This window comes from Pseudorca crassidens, chromosome 5 (genome assembly GCF_039906515.1).
Source record: "Pseudorca crassidens isolate mPseCra1 chromosome 5, mPseCra1.hap1, whole genome shotgun sequence".
Taxonomy (NCBI): Eukaryota; Metazoa; Chordata; class Mammalia; order Artiodactyla; family Delphinidae; genus Pseudorca; species Pseudorca crassidens.
Genome location: NC_090300.1, coordinates 37,695,470 through 37,720,676, shown reverse-complemented (window position 1 = coordinate 37,720,676; position 25,207 = coordinate 37,695,470). Strand labels below are relative to the sequence as shown.

At 41.1% G+C, this 25,207-nt stretch overlaps 1 protein-coding gene across 4 annotated transcripts in view; it reads left to right on the top strand.

Annotated features, from left to right (window-relative positions):
• The window catches only part of TMEM108 (transmembrane protein 108), a 373,675-nt gene that overhangs the window by 194,028 nt on the left and 154,440 nt on the right, over nt 1-25,207 (top strand). For 3 of the 4 annotated variants that reach the window (XM_067737782.1, XM_067737784.1, XM_067737785.1), the window contains one exon: nt 23,775-23,860. In XM_067737782.1, the coding sequence (XP_067593883.1) occupies nt 23,821-23,860 (40 nt within the window). In that variant the 5' untranslated portion in view covers nt 23,775-23,820. The remainder of the gene's footprint in view (nt 1-23,774; nt 23,861-25,207) is intronic. The other variant, XM_067737783.1, reaches the window with a different exon arrangement.

The following is a 25,207-nucleotide window of genomic DNA, read 5'->3' as shown; positions in this document are numbered from 1 at the left end:
CCCGGAAGGGGTTATGGATAGTGACCTGTGCTTGCACACAGGCTTCTTGGTGACGGCAGCAGCAGCCTTAGGGTCTCATGCCCGTCTCTGGGGTCCGCGCTGTTAGCCGCGGCTTGTGCCCGTCTCTGGAGCTCCTTTAAACAGTGCTCTTAATCCCCTCTCCTCGTGTACCAGGAAACAAAGAGGGAAGAAAAAGTCTCTTGCCTCTTCTTCAAGTCCAGCCTTTTCCCAGGACTCCCTCCGGGCTAGCCTTGGTGCAGTCACCCGCTGCAGGCTGTATTCACGCTACCAACCCCAGTCTTCTCCCTGCCCTCCGATCAAAGCCCGAGCCTCAGCTCCCAGCCCCGCCCGCCCAGGCGGGTGAGCAGACAAGCCTCTCGGGCTGGTGAGTGCTGGTCGGCTCCGATCCTCTGTGCGGGAATCTCTCCGCTTTGTCCTCTGCACCCCTGTTGCTATGCTCTCCTCCGCGGCTCCAAAGCTCCCCCGCTCCACCACCCAAAGTCTCCACCCACGAAAGGGCTTCCTACTGTGTGGAAACCTTTCCTTCTTCACAGCTCCCTCCCACTGGTACAGGTCCAGTCCCTATTCTTTTGTCTCTGTTTATTCTTTTTTCTTTTGCCCTACCCAGGTACGTGGGGAGTTTCTTGCCTTTTGGGAGGTCTGAGGTCTTCTGCCAGCGTTCAGTAGGTGTTCTGTAGGAGTTGTTCCACGTGTAGATGTATTTCTTGCGTATCTGTGGGGAGGAAGGTAATCTCTGCGTCTTACTCTTACGCCATCTTCCCCCTCTCCCTCTATTGTGGTTCTTAACCTACAGGGCCTTTGTGTTGTCATTATTAGTGTAGTAGCATTACTGCTTCAAAACAATTAGCCCCTTGAGTCCAGTGGGTGTATTATTACCACTTACTAGTATCAGGCATGCAGGGAAAATGTGTCTGAGTGAGTGAGTGAACAAATAAGAACGAGTGACATTCCAAGAGTCTCTGCTGTGAAGCAGTTTTGTGATGACTCACTTAGCCAAGGATCTTTCCTCTTAGAGTTGCGGTTAAAGGGGGAAAATGGCTCAGATGTAAGATGAGGCTGAGCTTTGAACACAGTGCAGTGCATGGCAAGCCATGGAGAGCTCACCTATTTGGCCGTGGTCTTCTCTTTACAATGGTTTTTTAAATTTCTCTTTTCACACTAGTACTTCTTTTGAGCCACAGTATCTCTGGAGCTATCAGTTAGAAATCCCCACCTTTGTCTCTTATCTAACAGTTCTCTTTTCAATTGGAGTGATGCAGGGACATTTCCACCTTTCCCTCTACCTTTTGCAGATGGAAGCAGATCTCTTCCCATGGCCACACTTGTCATCTTCTCATTGTTTTGCCTCTTCTCATCTCTGTGTCTTCCTTGACCACTGTAGTTACTCTGGAGCAGTGGGAGAATTCTTTTTGAAGGAGGTCACACTGGCTGTCTTAATAGTCAGCCTGTGATGAAATCACTGTAGAGATAGCATTGTATGTGCTACTTTTTTGAATGGACAAAATTCTTAGAGTTGTTTCGAGTAGGGCTCCCACAGAGCATTTTCTCACCATGTAGCCTATGAGCTTGAAACCTACTAGTAGTGTATTAGACTGCTAATCAAAGTGGAAACAAATTAGCAAGGTAATTGCAAAACATTGTACCTTTTCAGAATATATAGCTACAAATTAAATTATAAGGGTAGCCATGTAGATTAATGTATTCCTTTTGTAAAATAGCAACCTGCATAATAAATTTATGTATGTTTAATACCCCTTTTGACCTGGCAACTTCCTTCTGGTTGTCTAGTTAAAGGAAATAATTCATAAAAATATGAATGCAGTGTACCAGGTGTGGAACTGTACTCAGCAGTGTCAGAGAAACCATTACAGCGGCTTAACAAAATAGACATTTATCTTTCTCACATAACCAGAAGTGAGGAGACCAACACTCAGAGCTGCTGAGGCACCTCCATGATACTGATGCCAAAAGCTCAGCTTCTCTGTACACCAGTGCCGAATCAAATCTCGGAGATAAAGGTTTGGGTGAAGTAGAAAAGGATAGCTTTATTGCTTTGCCAGGAAAAGGGGGACACAGCAGGCTCCTACCTCAAATAAAAAAACAACTATGTGTCCCAACCCAGGAGGATTTGATGCAGATTTTATAACAATGGTTCAGAGATGGGGTCTCTGACAAGATTAGGGTGTGAGCAGGGCTTGCACTCATCTCATCTCCTAATCTTGATGAGCTTCTCTGGTCCCTTTAATCTTGCCTCAGGTGGTTTCTTGGCTGCTCCTCCCTTGATTAGCAACTGTTTGAGTCTGCCCCTTGGAACTCAGGGAAAGTCATGGAGGCTGGAGTCTTGCCTACAATAAATGGGGGACAAAAGGACCTCCATGCCCGGGAGCCCCACAGGGCCTGCTTGGTTTCAATACGATTGGCATCCCAGGCTTCTTCAATGGCTTTTGCCCTCACTGTCACTTGTGGTTGTTGGATGGCAAGTCATGTCATTGTTCCAGGTGAGAAGAGAAAAGGACAGGAGGACAGATAAAACTTTCCTAGAAATCTCAGGTGGACTTCTGTTTATTTTTCATTAGCCAGAACTGTGTCTCCCCTAGCTGTAAGGAAGGCTGGGAAATTAAGGTTTAGGTTTGGTACATTGTCAGGTTAACCCTTATTGGGTTTTCTTAGTAAGGAAAATTGGCAGAATGGCTGTTTGTGAACAACTAGTAATGTTGTCCATAGCAATCAATGTACTGAAGATAACAAAAGTGAAATAACAGAGGCACACTTAATATCCATTTGCAGGTTAATGGATAAATAAAATGATCAGACATGATAGAATATTCTGTAACTATATTAATTATAGTTATGTCATGAAAACAGAAGCCAATCTAGGTATGAGGGCTAGGAAACGTTTTAATACAGGGAATTAGAAGCTATACAGTCCTTGGAGGGCTGGAGGAGTGAAGGTCAGGAAGACCGCTGTCTTAGCTTGGAGTCCTCCCAAAGCAAAGCCTGAGGCAAGGACTATGAGCAGATAGTTTACTTGGGAGGTGAGCCCAAGGATCAGCAGTGGGAGAGTAAGGGAAAGAGGAATAGCCAATGTAGGGGTGCATTTTAGGGCAGGGGTCCCCAACCCCTGGGCTGCAGACCGGTAAGGGTCCGTGACCTGTTAGGAACCAGGCCGCACAACAGGAGGTGAGTGGCGGGTGAGCGAGCGAAGCTTCATCTGCCGCTCCCCATCACTGGCATTACTGCCTGACCATTTCCAACCCCCCCAATTCTGTGGAAAAATTATCTTCCATAAAACTGGTGCCAAAAAGGTTGGGGACTGCTGTTGTAGAGGTTGCATTATGATAGGTAGGAGCCTGATTCTTTCAGAACCTACTGAGAAACAGAGTACCTTCCAGAATTGTCTGCCCAAAGGTGGGAGCATTTATCCTCTGGCTCCCAAGAATTGCCCCCAGAGATATTAACTTCCTGTATTTATGAGCTGCCCATGTGTATGTGAGCCAGCTAGCTCCCATGACATCTGAAGTGTTGGAGGAACCCTGGAGATGTGTATCCTGCACTTGAGTTGGGATGCTGCCAGCATGAAGTGAGTTGAAACTTGTGTGGAACTATGCAACCATGGCTGAAATCAGAGGTGAAGGCAAGAGGATATGACCCCGGGTGCAGAGGCATCTGCTACAGCAAATATCAGGAAACTGGACATGAAAGAGTCATAGGGGAGTAACCACTAAAAGCCCTAACTGCCTGTAGTACCCAAATAGATGGTTCTCTGGTGGACACTCAGAAGCCTCTGGCAGTGCCTTCCATCTCTGGCTCCCACAGCTGCTGCTGGGGAGTAACAGCTTCTCGTTACCTTTCAAATGTCATGCAAGTGCCTCTTTTTTTTTTTTTAATAGATTTATTTATTTTTATTTATTTATTTTTGGCCGCGTTGGGTCTTCATTGCTGCACACGGGCTTTCTCTAGTTGCAGTGAGCGGAGGCTACTCTTCATTGTGGTGCACGGGCTTCTCATTGCGGTGGCTTCTCTTGTTGTGGAGCACAGGGTCTAGGCACACGGGCTTCAGTAGTTGTGGCATGCAGGCTCAGTAGCTGTGGCTCGCAGGCTTTAGAGCGCAGGCTCAGTAGTTGTGGCGCACGAGCTTAGTTGCTCTGTGGCATGTGGGATCTTCCCGGACCAGGGCTCAAACCCGTGTCCCCTGCATTGGCAGGCGGATTCTTCACCACTGTGCCACCAGGGAAGCCTGCAATTGCCTCTTATTGGTGGGAATCTAATGGGAAACCTGATGGCAAGGGCCTCTGAGAAATGTAGTTTCCAGGCTTCATGCCCCTGAGGTACAAGGGAATGCTCAGAAGGGTGGAGTTTGTCCTGAATATCAGTGAATGATATCTGGCCCGGCAGCAACTGATGAATTATGGGTGAAGAGTTTACAAAACTTGTTTTAATTGCTTCCTATTCTCTGCACTGCTGAAGGAGGGATCCCGCCCTAGGGGTTTGGGGATGGCCAAACACCCAACACTGGATAGATGAGATCAACAGCAGCTGATTAGTCAGATGGACTCATAGCTGGGGGCTGAGGACAGGGATGCCATGCAGGGCATTAGACCTCTGAATTTTAGACTTCTGATTTGGGGTGATTTGCAAGGCACAAATCGCTTACATATTTGATTTACCTTTAAGTATTAGCTGTCATTGTAAAGTTTTTTACATTCTAAATGAGAGTTTTATTTGAAAGTAGTTGTTCTAGGATATAATCATTTAAATCAATTCTGCCTCCCTGTGTTTAGAATTTTAATTCAGTGAAAGGTCTAGTTCTTACGGATGGTATGTAACCACAGCAGAGACAATACATTGCAATCATTTCATTGGTTTTCCTACCACAAAGCCCATGTTTTAATACACCCCTCCATACAAGAGTTACTCGTAGAACATTAATAATACCAGCCTAAAAAGCTGAATAATGGAAATGGGTGGTATTTCTAAATTAGCCATTAGAATTCAGACACTGTGCTAATGCTCTCATCAAGAGCCATGATCACCAACACCAACAACCTGGTTGAACTAATGAACTGTAAACGTTTTCCCCACTGGTGAACTGATGAACTGTTACAGTTGAAATGGGTCTTTCTGATCCAAATCCCTCTTTCCCCATTATTGGTTCTTCAAATATGTAAATGATTTGTCCAAGGCAATAGTTGAAGAGTAAAACCCTGCCATAGCATAATAAAGGGGTCCAGAAATTCACCCATGCAAAGCAGTGCTTCTCAAACTTTCGTGTGTGTCCTGGAGGGCTTGTTGAAGCACTGATTGCTGAGCCCCGTCCCCAGAGTTTCTGATTCAGTGGGTCTAGGGTAGAGCCTGATAATTTGCATTTCCAGCAACTTCCTGGGTGCTGCTGGTGGTCCACATTTTGAGAACCCCATTTTGTAAACCATGTGGTTACATTATTGTGGAGTTAATAAAATGATGAGAGTGTCTACACAGCTAGCCTAGAGATCTGAGGATCCAGCTGCATGATCCAGTTCTATCCAATTGTAGACTTGGGTTTGGCACCAGCTGTTGTTGGTGGTCATCTAGTACTGGGTAAATACTGATGGGGATGCTTCTGGGTCCGATAGCTGTCTGGGACTTCCAGGACAGTGACATTCCAGTTATCTCATCGTTAGTAAGCATTTGTTTTGTTGTTCAGATCTGGGAAGATTAGGTCTTAGGGGCCCAGCTTCTGGATTTCTGCTTCCCAACCACTGCCTGCTGCTTCCCTGTCAGTCTGTCTTATCCTCCATATTTCCTTCCCAGCCCTAGAAGGCGAAATCTTTGGCCCAACCCTATTTGAGAAGCTGGCAAGCCAGTTACATTATATCCCAAACTGCATTATTTAGGAATTTTAAAGCAGCCAGTAGTAGGGCTTCTGCTCTTTAATGTATTCATCCAAACTCCTGCCTCAGTATCCTCTCTCGGCACCTTTGCACTTTTCCACCTTTACCTGTCAAAACTCTTCTTAACTTTGAAAGTTAATGCAGATTCCATCTCCTTCAAAAACCTTGTCTGGTACCCTCCAGAAGATGTCATTTTTCCTTCCTCTGAAAGGATAGGAATATTATTTTATTCTCAAGACAACCTTGCAGTGTAGGTGTGATACCTGTTTTACAGATAGGGATGCTGAGACAAGAAGGGTAACACATTTTCTAGTTTGTTACAATTTGCTATAATATAATAGTTTGTCTGATACAGCTGGTAGGGCCAAATCTGGCTGTGGAGTGATTTTTGATGTGCCAATTTCTCCCCATGCTAAACCGCAAGCTCCTGAAGGCAGGCGTTGTGTCTCGTTTGCTCTTCTTTGCGGCCCCAGCCCCTGCTACTAACACAGTACTTGTTACATGGTGGCACTCTATTTTTCAAAGAATGGATCTCCAGGCTCATTGCTGCTTGTAGTGTGTCTTCCTGCCCTGCTTCTCTCTGTGCAGGGAGGGGGGCACCTTCAGTGTGGCCTCTCCCTGTGTTCCCACTCAGAATTTTCAGCCTCAGCTCCTCACTGTGTTCCCTCTATGAATGCACCGTTCAGGAAAAGGAACGTCACTCCACCTTGGGAACAAGTGATTTGGAGCTGAGGGTAGTTTCAGCTGTGTGCCAGGCTCTTAGTCTTCATGCGGCTTCCACACCCTCTTCATGGGCCTCAGTCTCTCCTTTTCTGTCCTTATCTCTTAATCTTGGGCATCCCTATGAAGCAAGTAGCAGGGACATGTGAGAGGTTTATCAAAGAGATTGAGTAAAAGGTCACAAAGAGTTCATGTTGCTTACAACTGGAATTGCATGAGAGGCTGTGGATCAAAATATTTAAGAAACACTGACTCACTCATTTTCTGTTTCGAATATAACTTGCAGATGTGGTCATTCATCATTCCACTTCTTCATCTCTCAGAAAACTACCAGTTTCATGAGTAAGAAGAAGTGGGATTGGCCTCGCTGTGGCTCCAGTGCCCCCTTAGGCGGGGGCAAGGATCCCTGGTTCTCCACCAGCTGCAAAATTAGAATCCCTGGGGGCTTCCCTCTGTCCCTGGGGCGTCTGATTTGATTGCTCTAGTATGTTCCTTCAGGGTTCTAATGTGCAGTCAGGGTTAGAGGTCCTAGATTCAGTTCTTGGTTTCTAGCCCTGGCTTATGAGAGCCAACTTGAGAGCCTTTCAAAATTGTCCCATCTAAGAACCTGGAATTAGAATTCCTGAGGGAAAAACTTAGGAATTTATTTTAAAAATAGATTCTGACCATCAGCTGGTTTGGGAAACACCAATCTTGGTTCTTCTGGATATTTCTTCTAGCCCTTGTAGTCATCAAAGCAAGAAAGAATTATCAACACAGTTAAATGAGCTGTTCAATACTTCAGGCCCTCACAGGTGAGGTCGAATGTATTACTTAATGCATGCTTCCTGAAGCAAGGCGTAAAGTTCATCAGAAGTTCTTAGAATACCACGGCTTCCCCGTGGAATGAGCTTGTCTGCACAGGTCTTACCTGTGACCTTGACCCATACTCTTCAAGTGACGGCTTCCCCTGTTTTATATTGGCCCATCCCACTCTTGCCCACATAATTTTTCATGTCATAATTTTTATTCCAGCTGCACATTCAACAGTCTGTATCCTCTGGAATCGCTTGACATAAATTATGTATTTTCAAAGATTAAACCAAACCACAAATTAAAACTGTCTTCATACTAGCACAAGAATTAAAGAAGGCTTTATGTAGATTGAGTTGGGACGGGAGGAGCGAAGGAAGGGGAATGGGGGAAAAAAAAGAGTTTGAGGTTAAAGGTCTGTCAGTGAAAAATGTTGCCTGCCATATTAGTAAACAGAGGATGTTGCAGCCATCAAGCCGCTACAGCGCCCCCAGTGGTGAGCCCTGACGGAACTCAGGTTGGAGACACATGGGCTGACAGCTGCCAAGTCCTCACCACTGCAGCCACCCCAGCGGGGCACCCTGAGGGGGCTCAGGATGGGAAAGAACAATATACTGGCCCTAGACCGCTAAGGTGCATGTCAGAGGAATGATTTCAGTGAGCCCAGACTCTTGCATCTTCCCACTCAGAAAAGCGCTAAATTCCTTAACTTGAGAATTTGGTTTTCTTTAATAACAGTAATCTTTTGATGTTCCAACTACCTAGTCTTTGTTGCAGAAACCCCTGTGTATCCTGGCTCCTCCATTACCTCTTCGGAGCAGTCCCTCAGAGCTACCTGAGAGGCTGCTTCCCGGGCTTGAAGTCCTCAGAAAGTCTGCCAAATAAAACATAATTCTCAACTGTTAGGTCGTGCATATTTTTCAGTCAACAGGTCAAAATTCAAATTTAGCAGTTACTATGGTATTATGAATAATTTCACATACTGAAATGTATTGCTTGTTCAAAGCGTGCATCATGGGTTTAAATGTTCTTTCCACATGTAAACATTCTGGTAAGAGTTTTGCCTGTTTCAAAAGGCCTTGCCTCTCTTTCCATTGTAAAAACTTGGTACATCTTTCAGAACAAATGCCTGCTACCCAAAGGAAATAAAGATTTTTTTTAGATCTCCAAATTCAATTTCCGAGGGTGTTTCTCAGGCGCTGCTAAAGAAAAAAGAAAGATGCGTGAGTTTCTTTGTGGACAAAGAAACTGTGGACAAGAAATAATCTATTTCATAAGCAGTGCAGTCAAAATGATAGAACATGCTCCTTTAGTACAATATCATTTAATATCATTTAATTCCTCATTTAATTCCTCATTTAATATCATTTAATTCCTCATTTAATTCCTTGACCTCAGTGTTCAGTCTTTAATACCAAAACTATAAAAAGGGAAGTGTGATACATATTCTTCACCTCACACAAGCACCTTTCTGTCTCCTTAAATGAGATAAGTGGTCTTAATACACTTTAATGCTAGAAGGAGGAGGTCTTTGTCATTCTAATATGCCTCAAACTTCTGGTCCCGTTTTTTACCCTGCTGCTGACTTCGGTGGCTGTGGACAGCAGAACACCCTCCCCCAACAAATTCAAAGTCCAGCTGGTCTTGAGGAACATTCAGGTAGTTACTTCTCAGTCCTCCAAGCAGAATCCACATCGATTGATCCCCTTTTGTAGGCTTTTCCTTAGCAGGAGATGAATAATTTTTACCCTTTTGTTTGGAATTCAGCATCTCAGTGGATCTTACAACCTCCAATATTTTCTTTTCCTTTTCAGAGAAGGAAATAGGAAGGGGAAGAGAGGAAAGGAGCTCTATTGAAGGTGTTTTTTAATCCTTTGAAGTTCACTGGACCCCAGGCCTCCTGGAAGATAGAGCTTGGGTGGAAGGCAGAGCTGTACGTCCTCCTCCCCGCCCTCCCCGCTCCCCCAACACACACTGTGCAGGTTCTGCAGCAGGAGAGCCTTTATAAGTCAGAAATCACACAGCCTGTTTCTTTTGGCCCACATGAATTAATTGCTAGTATTTTAAAATAGGGTAACTCATCTAAAATGTCTAGCCTCTCTTGATAATTTAGGGAAAAAATTTTGAGAGGATTTTCAGTTTCTTTAAGAAAAAAACAAAAGATACAGAGACCTGTTTTCCTGCTGACAATTGGCTGGAGACAAAAAAACACTATTTTCTCCTGCTTTCAAGTTCATTATAGTCCCCTTGACTTCCTATAAACTAAACTTTCAGACCTGACAGAAAGCGATAGTCACTGTAATCATGCTCACACTGTTGATCATAGGTTCAGAAGAGGATGAACTAGTTCTTGCACAAAAGTGAGAAAATTTGGAAGAAAGACTAGGAGGGCTACAAGTTTCAAGAAAAATGAGAGAGAAATTTCTTTATGGAACTGAAGGATATTCCTGTGTTTATTTTATTTTATTATTTATTTATTTTTTTTTTTGCGGTATGCGGGCCTCTCACCCCTCTGGCCCCTCCTGCTGCGGAGCACAGGCTCTGGACTCGCAGGCCCAGCCGCTCCGCAGCATGTGGGATCCTCCCGGACCGGGGCACGAACCCGTGTCCCCTGCATTGGCAGGTGGACTCCCAACCACTGCGCCACCAGGGAAGCCCCTCTGTGTTTAATATGCAAAGAGTCTGTATGAAAAGAATTTGACTGAAAACACCATTGTGACCCAAACCCAGCCCTTGTGGACACATGCACTCATTTGTGACTTATGGTGTAAGTGAGCCTGAGAAACCATCATACTTGCCTTCTTGAAGTAATCCAGCCCTGGACTGACTTGCTGAACATCAGTTCCCCTTGTTTTCCTAGTTCTCTCTATCCCCATATGAACAGAATAGTGTACAGAAACTATACACTATTAGTTTAGGAGAAAGGGAGAGACACATACAATATACCAGGTACACAGTAAGTGCTTTACTTCATTTAATTCTCTCAGCAATCCTTTGATTTAGGTGCCAGCCCCATTTACAGATGAGATAGCTGAGGCTTAGAGAAGTTAAGTAACTTGCCCAAGGTCACATAGCAAAGCTACTCAGGGGCAGTCCTGCCTGACTCTTACCCCAAAGCATGGTGTTCCTGCTGCTCATCGAAATGCTTTCCCTGAATTACTACTTAATACAAAGACATTAGCTTTTGTTGAGGGTTGATAAGGAGCAGCCATGGCAAGAATATTCTGTTCATATGCTTATCAGAAGATTTGTCTAATGATCTTTTCTTGGAAATTAATGTCAGAAAAGGTTTGTATTTCTGGACAAAATAGAGAATTTATGCAACGGAAAAAAATGGTGCCAGCTGTCCTTTTTGCCTTTATTTTCAGGAAGCTCCAAGGGAAGTGTATGGCCCCATTGCATCTTATGGTAAAGTGAATCACCCTTTTCTCCATGTAATTCTGGATCTCTCTTTCTGATGTCATTAATGTGCTTTGATATGTTAATTATTATATCGTATAAGTTGCATCTGGTAGTAAGCTTCCTCAGATCCTTTTTAAGGAGGACAAATATATAAATTATAAATAAGAACCTTAAAGTTCAACTTATACCCCTATAAGTAATTTCTAAATTCAGTTTAAGTAAGACAGTGGATTTAACAAAAAGGGCTATTTGGGGAGTAGCCCAAAAGCCTTTGGTTCTTTTCTAGCTTAGGGGAAGCAAAATTAAGAGACAGTTGGTGAGCTCTGGCCTGATGTGTTATCTTGCCTTCCTCTGTTGGGTAATAGTTGCTGATGAGCACTAAGCACTTACTGCGTGCCAAGCACAGGGAAAAGTTCTTTGCATGCATTGTCTCAGTCTTTGCAGCAAGCATATCAAGGACCGTTTTTACCCCTTACAAGAAATTCAAGGATCAGAGAAGTCCAGAAACTAGCTCAAGGTCTTGGAGCTGGTAGGTTTGATCTTGAATAAAGACTATAACTTCTTGACAAAAAAATTAAAAATAAATAAAACACTACCAGGTACATGGAGGACATGAAATAAATTGTTAAATGACTAAATCAAGAAGTGAACGGAATTGATATGATTATCACAGGACTTTTTTTTAAAGATTTTTTTGATGTGGACCATTTTTTAAATCTTTGTTGAATTTGTTACAGTATTGCTTCTGTTTTTTTATGTTTTGGCTTTTTGGCCATGAGGCATGTGGGATCTCAGCTCCCTGACCAGGGATCGAACCTGCACCCCCTGCATTGGAAGATGAAGACTTAACCACTGGACCACCAGGGAGGTCCCCCATGAGGACCTTTTAGAGAAGGAAAGTCTTTCTTGTTCATCATTACTCTATTATAATTTTTTTATGACAAGAAATGTAATGTCTAGAAAGGGCAGGAATCACAGATATCATACAAATTAAACTTCAAATATCTAATTTTATGGTATCAGAAATCATGTGGAGAGTAAAATCATTATTTCTACTTAAAAAAAACAAACAAAAAAAGACTATGACTTCTTGGTGTCTGTGTCCTTACCTGTAAAATGGAGGCAGATGCTCCTTTCCAAACTTCTTCACAGGCCTGTGATGTTAGTTGACATGTCAACTCTCCTATTTCTTGCCCCCCTCACTTTCCCAGAGGGTACTCTGAGGGTTGGCTATCAGCTTATTCAGATCTTCCTTTGTCTCAAAGAGATGGTAAGCAATTGTTCTGTTTTGTTCAAGCTCTACTATTGGCCTGGATTGTAATCATCTTCATTCTTTGCTCCACAAAATATTTTAAAGCTGAACTTAAATACCATTGATTTTCATTACTCATAATAGTTATGTTCTATAAGGTTGCCATGAATTCTGAATGAATGAAGACTAAACCAGTGCTCCTAATGGAAATATAGGGTTAGGTTCCTATGAGCTCTGGTCACATTTGTGTCAGCTGATCAATATATAGTCTTGTTTATATGTGTTTGTGTCTAAAGACAACTTATGTAGTATACATTGTTAATTCATTAACTTTGAACTCACAGCCAACACATATTTTCTCTATAGGGCCCTTCACAGTATTCTTGCACTTAGGAACACTAGACAACACTTCAGCACTGTACTTGGGGGCCATTTCAAACAGAGATGTCAATAAAAAGCACAAAAATGCTAAAAAGCATGGCACTAAATTGCCTGTAGAAGGGACAGTGTTCACAGTACAAGAGCTGAAACAAGGAGACAGAGCACTGCCTTGCTCGACCTCAGCTGGGAGCACATGTGTTGGGCAACTCACATTTTTGCCATTCTGCACATGTATACAAATGATGGCTAAAGCACGATGAGTATTGATTTCAGGGGAAGTTTAAGGATGTTAACTCTTTGCTTCTCATAAGTTGAACATTTTTTTATAGTTTTTAATTTGTATTTTTACTTAATTGTAGTTTTTACTGAGTAATTTTTTATGTAATAAAGTTTATCTTTTTCCTTATTGCTTCAAACTTTGATTCAGAGTTAGCAAAGCTTCTTTCTCTACCCCCAGGTAATCGAAGAATTACTCATATTTCCTTCTACTATTTGTATACTTTACTTTCTTACATTTAAATGTCTGCCTCATTTGGAGTTTATGCTCATGTGTGATATTTAGAATGAGTAAAATTTTATCTTTTTCTATATTCCTCTGCCATTATCTCAAAATGTGTACTTAAAAGCTCATCTTTTTGCCCACTCATTTAATAATGCTGCCTTTATCATATCCTAAATATCCATATATGTATAATTTGGTGTATTCATGTGCCAATTTCAAATTGTTTTAATTACAAAGGCTTTTGAGGGTGCTTTAATGTCTGGTGGGCCTGGAAGTCCCTCTCTCCCTAACCCCATCTTGTTGGGGATTTTTGTTTTTGTTTTCCAGGATTTTTCTGGCTATTCTTCCTCATTTGTTCTCTATGAACTTGTCTTTTCAAGTCAATTTACATATCAAATTCAGAGCTTTTCATTTGGTTGTTTATTACTTCTTCCCTGCTACATGGACATTTCTAATGGGAACATTTTAAGCAGTCTATGAAAGAAAGAGATTTCCCTCCCGAGTCAGTAGAATTGATAGAACTGTTACATTTAAGCCAAAGGGAGAGGCGGGGTTCTATGAGGCTCGCTCTTGTTAAGGAGTGATTCAGGACCAGTACTCGCCTCTTTGCCCTGGAAGCTTCCTTCCGGCTTGTTTCTCTAGCTGTGTGGCTGACAGGGCCTTGGTGCTCTGGCCGGCTGTCAGGCCTAAGCCTCCGAGGTCAGAGAGCTGAGTTCAGGACATTGGTCCACCAGAGACTTCCTGGCCCCTCGTTATATCAATTGGTGAGAGCTCTCCCAGAGATCTCCATCTCAATGCTAAGACCCAGCTCCACTCAACGACAAGCAACCTCCAGTGCTGGAAACCCCATGCCAAACATCTAGCAGGAGAGGAACACAACACCACACATTAGCAGAGAGGCTGCCTAAAATCAGAATATGTTCACAGATGCCACAAAGCACACCACCAGATGCGGTCCTGCCCACCAGAAATACAAGATTCAGCCTCTTCCATCAGAACACAGGCACCAGTCCCCTCCACCAGTAAGCCTACACAACACACTAAACCAACCTTACCCAGTGGGGGCAGACACCAAAAACAACAGGAACTACGAACCTGTAGCCTGTGAAAAGGAGACCCCCAAACACAGTAAGTTAAGTAAAATAAGAAGACAGAAATACACAGCAGATGAAGGAGCAAGGTAAAAACCCACCAGACCTAACAAATGAAGAGGAAATAGGCAGTCTACATGAAAAAGAATTCAGAATAATGATAGTAAATATGATCCAAAATCTTGAAAATAGAATGGAGAAAATACAAGAAACATTTAACAAGCACCTAGAAGAACTAAAGAGCAAACAAATGTTGAACAACACAATAAATGAAGTTAAAAATTCTCTAGAAGGAATCAATAGCAGAATAACTGAGGCAGAAGAACGGATAAGTGACCTGGAAAATAAAAGAGTGGAAATAACTACTGCAGAGCAGAATAAAGAAAAAAGAATGAAAAGAATTGAGGACAGTCTCAGAGACCTCTGGGACATTAAATGCACCAACATTCAAATTATAGGGGTCCCAGAAGGAGAAGAGGAAAAGGCAGGGACTGAAAATATTTGAAGAGATTATAGCTGTAAACTTCCCTAATATGCGAAAGGAAATAGTCAGTCAAGTCCAGGAAGTGCAGAGAGTCCCATAGAGGATAAATCCAAGGAGAAAGATGCCAAGACACATATTAGTCAAACTATCAAAAATTAAATACAAAGAAAAATATTAAAGGCAGCAAGGGAAAAACAACAAATAACGCACAAGGGAATCCCCATAAGGTTAACAGCTGATCTTTCAGCAGAAACTCTGCAAGCCAGAAGGGAGTGGCAGGACATAGTTAAAGTAATGGAATGGAAAAACCTACAACCAAGATTACTCTACCCAGCAAGGATCTCATTCAGGTTCGACGGAGAAATTAAAACCTTTACAGACAAGCAAAGTTTAAGAGAATTCAGCACCACCAAACCAGCTTTACAACAAATGCTAAAGGAACTTCTCTAGGCAGGAAACATAACAGAAGGAAAACACACACAATAACAAACCCAAAACAATTAAGAAAATGGTAATAGGACCATACACATTGTTAATGACCTTAAATGTAAATGGATTAAATGCTCCAACCAAAAGACATAGACTGGCTGAATGGATACAAAAACAAGACTCATATATACGCTATCTACAAGAGATCTACTACAGACCTATGGACACATACAGACTGAAGGTGAGGGGATTGAGAAAGATATCCCATGCAAATGGAAAGCTGGAGTAGTGATTCTCATATCAGACAAAATAGACTTTAAAGACTATTAGAAGAGGCAAAGAAGGACACTACATAATGATCAAGGGATCAATCCAAGAAGAAGATATAACACTTGTAAATATTTAAACATCCAACACAGGAGCACCTCAATACATAAGGCAAATGCTAACAGTCATAAAAGGGGAAATCAACAGTAACACGATAATAATAGGGGACTTTAATACCCCACTTTCACCAATGGACAGATCATCAAAAATGAAAATAAATAAGGAAGCACAAGCTTTAAATGACACGTTAAACAATATGGACTTAATTGATATTGATAGGTCATTCCACCCAAAAACAACAGAATACACTTTCTTCTCAAGTGCTTATGGAATATTCTCCAAGATAGATCATATCTTGGGTCACAAATCAAGCCTTGGTAAATTTAAGAAAATGGAAATCATATCAAGTATCTTTTCCGACCACAACGCTATAACACTGGATATCAATTACAGGAAAAAAACTGTAAAAAATACAAACACATGGAGGCTAAACAATACACTACTAAATAACCAAGAGATCACTGAAGAAATCAAACAGGAAATCAAAAAATACTTAGAAACAAATGACAATGAACACATGATGACCCAAAACCTATAGGATGCAGCAAAAGCAGTTCTAAGAGGGAAGTTTATAGCAATACGATCCTACCTCAACAAACAAGAAAAATCTCAAATAAACAACCTAAACTTCCACCTAACGCAATTAGAGAAAGAAGAACAACAACAAACTAAAACCCAAAGTTAGCAGAAGGAAAGAAATCATAAAGATCAGAGCAGAAATAAATAAAAAAGAAATGGACACAATAGCAAAGGTCAACAAAACTAAAAGCTGGTTCTTTGAGAAGATAAACAAAATTGATAAACCATTAGCCAGAATCATCAAGAAAAAAAGGGAAAAGACTCAAATCAATAGAATTAGAAAAGAAAAAGAAGTAACAACTGATGCTGCAGAAATACAAAGGAGAGATTACTACAAGCAACTATATGCCAATATAATGGAAAACCTGGAAGAAATGGACAAATTCTTAGAAATGCACAACCTGCCAACACTGAATCAGGAAGAAATAGAAAATATGAACAGACCAATCATAAGCACTGAAATTGAAACTGTGATTTAAAATCTTCCAACAAACAAAAACCCACGACCTGATGGCTTCACAGGTGAATTCTATCAAACATTTAGGGAAGAGCTAACACCTATTCTTCTCAAACTCTTCCAAAATATAGCAGAAGGAGGAACACTCCCAAACTCATTCTACGAGGCCCACCATCCCCTGATACCAAAACCAGACAAAGATGTCACAAAAAAAGAAAAATACAGGCCAATATCACTGATGAACATAGATGCAAAAATCCTCAACAAAGTACTAGCAAACAGAATCCAACAGCACATTAAGAAGATCATACACCATATCAAGTGGGATTTATTCCAGGAATGCAAGGATTCTTCAGTATATGCAAATCAATCAATGTGCTAAACCATATTAATAAATTGAAGGATAAAAAGCATATTTTCATCTCAATAGATGCAGGAAAAGCTTTTGACAAAATTCAACACCCATTTATGATAAAAACCCTCCAGAAAGTAGGCATAGAGGAACTTACCTCAACACAAAAAAAGCCATATATGACAAACCCACAGCCAACATCGTCTTCAATGGTGAAAAACTGAAACCATTTCCACTAAGATCAGGAACAAGACAAGGTTGCCACTCTCATCACTATTATCCAACATAGTTTTGGAAGTTCTAGCCACAGCAATCAGAGAAGAAGAAGAAATAAAAGGAATCCAAATCAGGAAAGAAGAAGTAAAACTGTCACTGTTTGCAGATAACATGATAGTATACATAGAGAATCCTAAAGATGCTACCAGAAAACTACTAGAGCTAATCAATGAATTTGGTAAAGTTGCAGGATACAAAATTAATGCACAGAAATCTCTTGCATTCCTATACACTAATGATGAAAAATCTGTAAGAGAAATTAAGGAAACACTCCCATTTACCATTGCAACAAAAGGAATAAAATACCTAAGAATAAACCTACCTAGAGATACAAAAGACCTGTATGTAGAAAACTATAAGACACTGATGAAAGAAATTAAAGATGATACAAACAGATGGAGAGATATACCATGGTCTTGGATTGGAAAAATCAACATTGTGAAAATGACTCTACTACCCAAAGCAATCTACAGATTCAGTACAATAACTATCAAACTACCAATGGCATTTTTCACACAACTAGAACAAAAAATTTCACAATTTGTATGGAAATGCACAAGACCCCAAATAGCCAAAGCAATCTTGAGAAAGAAAAACGGAGCTGGAAGAATCAGGCTTCCTGACTTCAGACTATACTACAAAGCTATAGTAACCAAGAAAGTATGGTTCTGGCACAAAAACAGAAATATAGATCAGTGGAACAGGATATAAAGCCCAGAGATAAACCCACGCACATATGGTCACCTTAACTTTGATAAAGGAGGCAAGAATATACAGTGGAGAAAAGACAGCCTCTTCAATAAGTGGTGCTGGGAAAACTGGACAGCTACATGTAAAAGAATGAAATTAGAACACTCCCTAACAGTGTATGCAAAATAAACTCAAAATGGATTAAAGACCTAAATGTAAGGCAGAAACTATCAAACTCTTAGAGGAAAACATAGGCAGAACACTCTATGACATAAATCACAGCAAGATCCTTTTTGACCTACCTCCTAGAGAAATGGGAATAAAAACAAAAATAAACAAATGGGACCTAATGAAACTTAAAACCTTTTGCACAGCAGAGGAAACCATAAACAAGACAAAAAGACAACCCTCAGAATGGGAGAAAATATTTGCAAGTGAAGCAACTGACAAAGGATTAATCTCCAAAATATACAAGCAGCTCATGCAGCTCAATATCAAAAAATCAAACAACCCAATCCAAAAATGGGCAGAAGGCCTAAATAGACATTTCTCCAAAGAAGTTAAACAGATTGCCAACTAACACATGAAAGGATACTCAACATCACTAATCATTAGAGAAATGCAAATCAAAACTACGAGGTATCACCTCACACCAGTCAGAATGGCCATCGTCAAAACATCTACAAACTATAAATGCTGGAGAGAGTGTGGAGAAAAGGGAGCCCTCTTGCACTGTTAGTGGGAATGTAAACTGATACAGCCACTATAGAGAACAGTATGGAGGTTCCTTAAAAAACTAAAAATAGAACTACCTTGCAACCCAGCAATCCCACTACTGGGCATATACTCTGAGAAAACCATAATTCAAAACGAGTCGTGTACTACAATGTTCATTGCAACACTATTTACAATAGCCAGGACATGGAAGCAACCTAAGTGTCCATCAGCAGATGAATGGATAAAGATGTGGCCCATATATACAATGGAATATTACTCAGCCATAAAAAGAAATGAAATTGAGTTATTTGTAGTGAGGTGGATGGACCTAAGTCTGTCATACAGAGTGAAGTAAGTCAGAAAGAGAAAAACAAATACCATATGCTAACACATATATATGGAATCTAAAAAAAAGAAAAAAGTGGTTCTGTAGAACCTAGGGGCAGGACAGGAATAAACATGTAGAAGTAGAGAATGGACGTGAGGATACCAGGATAGGGAAGGTTAAGCTGGGACGACATGAGAGAGTGGCACAGACATATATACACTACCAAACATAAAATAGCTAGTGGGAAGCAGCTGCATGGCACAGGGAGATCAGCTTGGTGCTTTGTGACCACCTAGAGGAATGGGATAGGGAGGGTGGGAGGGATTCGCAAGAGGGTGGGGATATGGGGGTATATGTATTTGTATAGCTGACTCACTTTGTTATACAGCAGAAACTAACCCATCATTGTAAAGTAATTATATTCCAATAAAGATGTTAAAGGAAAAAAAAGGACCTTCTCATTTCCCCTGAGCTAACAATCAGCAAGGTCCCCACCTGTGCTGCTGTCTCTGCATGTTTGGCCAAGTGTTTTCATCCTCCTCCTCTCTCATTTTTCTTTTCTTCATCTCTTTGGCTATAAAACTCTGTACTTTCTTAGGATTTCATCCCAGAAATTAGTTGTCTTCCTTGGAGCTCCTAAATTTTTCCCTGAGGGACTAGATACAATTAATGTTTCCTCTTATATGGTTGAAAAAAGAGGCTTTTGGTAGAATCTCACTGCACCTCTCCATCTAGCCAAAGGAGTGCAATTGACCCATGAGACTCAGCTGAGAAACCATTATTAGAACTCTGAGTTCAGTTAGGTCACAGAATGAATATAGAAAACTCAGTCATTTCCATATAGAGGCAAGTAAAAAATATAATGGAAATAGAAATACCATCACTGTAGCAAAAAATATATACATGTATAAGATGCCTAGGGATTAACTCGACAAGACTATAGAACTTGCAGGAAAAACATTGCAGAACTCCACAGAACTACCTAAATAAAGATTAATTTTGAATAAATACTAGACCATATGGTGCTTGTAGTTAGAATAGCCCTGTGTAACCCAGATGATCTCAATTGTCCCAGATTTATGTGCTCAGGTGTTTCTTTGATAAGCGAATGACATAGCTCTATTCCATCTATTATTGCAAGTTTAACAGTTTCTTGAAAATCTCTAAACATTTCCACAGATGATTGAGGGGCTTATGTCCCCCTGGATCAATATCAACTACAACTATTTCTCTGCTCTCCTATTACTTGATTATTCATTTATTCATTCATCCGTTTGTTTATTCACGGCACATTTTTTGCATGCTTACTGGGTCCTGAGCACTCCGTAGATGCCCACCAACCGTGGCTTATGGCCCCTTTGGCTCCTACCTACATTTCCAGTCACCCTTGTCTTAGAACATAGTCTCTTTCATTGCCCAGCTGAGCACCATTAATACAAGGCTGTTTTGTGCAAGACTTCTGAGGTTCTGGAGGGTCTTAGTGGTGGATAAGTGTTGTGGGGCAGAGAAGGAGGGCAGATGTGGTGTCTGACGACAAACAGCATGAAGCAAGAAGCAATGAAAAATTAAATATTATGCTTATTAAAGTTTGCGGGGAATTTCTCAGTTTATTCTTGGGTCCCACCTGCTGCTGTCTTTTGGAACTGCCTCTTCAGTCTCTCAGCATCTCTTGTGTATCATCTCCTCAGCCTCTCAGATTTCTAGACTACTTAATCCCTCTTTCCTAGCCTTTTGGAACTCAAACCTCCTCTTGTATTATAATGGAGAGAAATTTAACTCTCTCTTTTTCTCCTTCCTACTCTGCTAGTTCACATTGGGGTTTGGAGGAGGGGAGCTTTAATTTGCCTAACCAAAGAAGTCATTGAGCTATGGTTCCCCAACTCCCTACCCCATCCCCCAAAACAAGAGCACTTCTCTTCCTCCAAAAGGAATTCTTCTGATCTCCAGAGCAACCATATTTAAAGATTATTTTTTTCCTCACCACACTTGGATTTTGAAGAGATCAGGTCTCTCCCAAATTAATGAAGCAAGTAGAAGATAATTCCAACTATAATCCCAATGATATTTTTTCTGAAGTTTAATAAAATTATCTTAAAGTTGGGCTTCCCTGGTGGCGCAGTGGTTGAGAGTCTGCCTGCCGATGCAGGGGACACGGGTTCGTGCCCCGGTCCGGGAAGATCCCACGTGCCGCGGAGCGGCTGGGCCCGTAAGCCATGGCCGCTGAGCCTGCGCGTCCGGAGCCTGTGCTCCGCAAGGGGAGAGGCCACAACGGTGAGAGGCCCGCATACTGCAAAAAAAAAAATTATCTTAAAGTTAATTTGGGGGGAAAAACAAGCTCAAAGAACAAGGTAAATCTTAAAAAGAAGAGTAATGATGGAGGACTAATTCTACCAAGAGTTTAATTTAAACAACGCGTATTGTTTAATGAAACAATGAGCAGACAGAGAAGTAAAACATAACACAAAGTCCAGAAACGGATCTAAATGAAATAAAAAATACCAGAAGAAAATACAGGCAACTATTTATGTAATCCTAAATTAAGTAAAGAAGGCCTTTCTAACCATGATAATGTGTGTGTTTGTGTGTGTGTATAGTTCTTACAATAAATAAATAAGAAAAAAAACAGCATGCTTTACACCATGAATGAACCTTAAAAACACTATGCTGAGTGAAAGAGGCAGGCACAAAAGGCCGTGTATTATATGATTCTATCTATGTGAAATGTACAGAATAGGAGAACCCATAGTAGATTAGTGGTTGCCAGGGAGTGGGGAGAGGGGACAATGAGAAATAACTGCTAACAAACGGGAATTTCTTTTTAGAGTGATGAAATGTTCTGGAATTAGGTACTGGTGACGGTCGCACAACTTTTGAATGTGCTAATAACCACTGAATTGTATACTTAAAGGCTGAATTTTATGATACATTAATTATATCTCAGAAAAAAATTAAAGATAAATCAGTTCCACTTGGGGTATCATAAGAAAAAAAACCCAGCATGCCAATAGAGAATGATTAAAGAATGTCTTTAAAAAATATTCAGTGACACTTGTTAAAGGTGGCAAGGCATACTTTATTCAGGACCATCTGGATGGGTGCAGGGACCACTGCAGTGGGATTTTACTGTGGGGGGAGAGATTGGGCTCCACTCTGAACAAAGCATGGGCAAGTGGGAATTCATAGCCAAGGAGCAGTGTGGGGTCAGTGGATGGAAAACTACTAACAGGAAGCATCAGGGGTCAGGGGCTTGGCTGTACTGGCCCAACAGGGTTGTTGCTGAAGGCAGGCCAGGCTGTCATCACCTGGGGGTGGTAGAGTAAATCTTACCAGATATTGAGGGTGATTATATATTGAGGGTTTGGGGGTGCTGGTTAAACTGATTTAGCAGGGTTCTTGCTAAAACTAGTGTTACGGAACTCAGATTTGGCTGCTCGCCACTCAAGAGCCAATAATTCGAGAGGCAAGTGTCAGCACAAAGAAAAGGTGCTTTAAGCAGAAAAGCTGGCAATCTGAGGAGAAGGCAGACTCGTGTCCAGAGGCCAACTCCAAAGATTCTGCTCAGCCATGACAGTTTTTAAAGGGAAAAATGGGGAGAAGACTCTCAGTGAATCATTGAGACGGGAGGTTGGGTTCTGTATCATTCCCCACTGAGTGCAGACTGGCTGACTCTCTCTTCAGATGTTATCTTGCCTACATGATCTGCCTGCACTCTTCCTTAGGGGGCTGTTGAGGGTAGAGAGCTAGTCATTCTATAACTACTTCATTCTTCACTCTTCTTTTTGTCTAGGAAAAGAATCAGCAGGTTAAACAAGACATGGTATGCATTCAGGAGAGCGTTAAGTCAGGAGTTAGGTTAAATTGCCTAATGATCTCATTCCTGTAATTAGGTTCTTTTAAGGTTAAAACGGGAACAGAAGTGGGTGAACAGAAAAGGGGCAAAAGAGCTGCTTTCACCAGGTTTTACAAGGAAGTTCACAGATAGGCCTAGGAGAAGGTTCAGGAGTGTGACGAAATACTCTGTCAAATGTGAATTTAAAACTTTAAAAAGACAAATGACTAATAAACCTATAAAATGCAAATTAAAGTAATGAGATGGAATATGTGCTTATTTTCTTGGCAAAGATGGAAAGAAAATACAAATTTCCATCATTGGGTAGGTTGCAGTCTAATGGAGATTTTCATAATATGATATTGATGAAGGGCAATTTGGCAATATATTTCAGAAGCCTTAGATTGTGTCCTTGTGATTCCATTTCTAGGACTTTATCTTGAAAAAATACTGTGTACCATTTAAAATAAAGTTGTAAGGTGGGAATTCCCTGGTGGTCTCATGCTTAGGACTCTGCTCTTTCACTGCTGAGGGCCTGGGTTCAGGGAACTAAGATCCCGCAAGCCGAGCGGCGTGGCCAAAAAAAAAAAAAAAGAAAAGAAAAAAAGTAGTAAAGTACAGTAACAGCACAGGAAGATGTCACCACTGCTAGGGAGAAAAATTAGAATGTATAATACATAAAGCAAAGCAGACCAGTAGAAGTGTACACATGAAAGGCTGCAGAGATAGGTAGTTTGTAGTTTCTTGTACACCCTTATCTATATTTTGTTTAGATGTTCTTCACTGGAGGTATCTTTTATAATCAGAAAATAATAGAAAAGTTATTAAATATAATACAGTTTCAAATTGGTGATGCTTTTGGGGTGTTTTGTTTGATGAGCACAATAACACAACTGAGATTAGAAGTTTCTTGTTTCTCCTGTTTCAAGACTAGAGATGCAGGGGAGAAGAATTGGAAGTCCTCAAAAGTTCCAAAGCCAGATTCTCACCCTCTAGTTGCCCATATGAGTGGTGTATGTAGTTTCAGAATCTAATTGATTAATTGGTAGTTTTATAACATAGACTGTACTATGGTATATTCACTCCAAGAATTTTTCTCTTCAAATCAGGTATTTTGGGCTTTACAACCAGGATCATATTGAGTGGAGTTCTTTCTGATTCTTGACTTGAATTCTGTTTCCCAGATGTAACAATTTTCTTCTCCCAATTTCCTAGACAGAATCATGAATAAACTGGAGGACAAGCAGGACCAGATGATACCATGAAGAGAAGTTTACAGGCCCTCTATTGCCAACTGTTAAGTAAGTTGATGTCACATTTCTTCTTTCCTAGAATAGATCAATGTTATTGTTTGCCCAGTGCCAGAAACTTACACACCTTCTGGAGGAAGACCAGGGTTTGGTCAGTGAAGGACAATACATTTTCCCTCTGCTTCATCTAGGTACTTGAAATATCAAGCATTAAGTCATTCTATTGCCTTGGGCTTCAGTTACTGTACATAATTACTGTAGACTTCGTTATGATAATTCTAAATTGGCATGTTAAGCACAGTCAATTTGAAAATGAGTGTCAACAACGTTATTACTCTTGGTTTTGTGGCAGAATGAAGGGGGTTCCGGTATGATCCCCTCTGGGCTCCTCATGAAGAGGGAATGGTAGGCTGTGGGATTTAGTCACATATAACCTATTACCATTCAGTGACTGTACAGCCTTTGACTTGGAATGTTTTGCATAGTTTTGCGTGTTCTTAGATAATGAGTGGTGAAAATGTGGTTTGTTTATGTTCGGTGGTAGAATGAAGTGTTCGATCCTGATTTTCTCTGCAGGTTGTTGTGTTTTGCGTATTGTGCCACGAAGTGCCAGTTGCCATATAGGGAGTGTGTAGTCTTTGGGATTGGATTGTCACTGAATGAATGTAAAATCCAGTACCAGTTGGTGGGTTTGATGTTCAGATTGACACATTTGGGACAACAGACGTTGCTCACTCCGGGTCAAACCAAAGGCATTGAGTTGGGAAAACTTGAAATTCACCATGCTTGTCTAATTCTTGCTGAGGTAGAGGACCTATCTTTCCTAGGCTGAGTGGCTCCTTGTTAACTTTTGCCAAGGAAATAACATGAAAATAGATTGAGATGCAAATCACCAGTCAGCCCTTAGAATTTAGCAATTCTTGTTATGTTGTGCCCCCAGTGCAAAGCACTTTATCTACAGACAGCATTCTGTTTGGGTGTTTTAATTGACTCATTTTTGCTATTGAATTCTAATCCCTGAAACACAGATCACGTCAGCCTGATTTCAGCCTGATGGAACATCGCCAAGAGTTATAGGGAATCTCTCATATGCTTTCTCCATGTATTCTGTAGGGTTTGTTACCTTTTTTTTTTTGTTTTTTAATGATAAGCTTGCTTGTTAGAGAAAAGGCTTTACGGATTGAAGAAGCAGTGTCATCAAGAAATGATTAATTCTGCCTTGATGGGATAGGGAACATTTGAAGGATAAATAGGATTTTACACACACACACACACACACACACACACACACACAAACACACACACACACACTCACTCACACAGATACACCCTCAAGAAGGCAAGGCAGGTTTTACAGGAAAAAGAAACAAGAAACGAAAAAGAGCATAGTAGATTTAG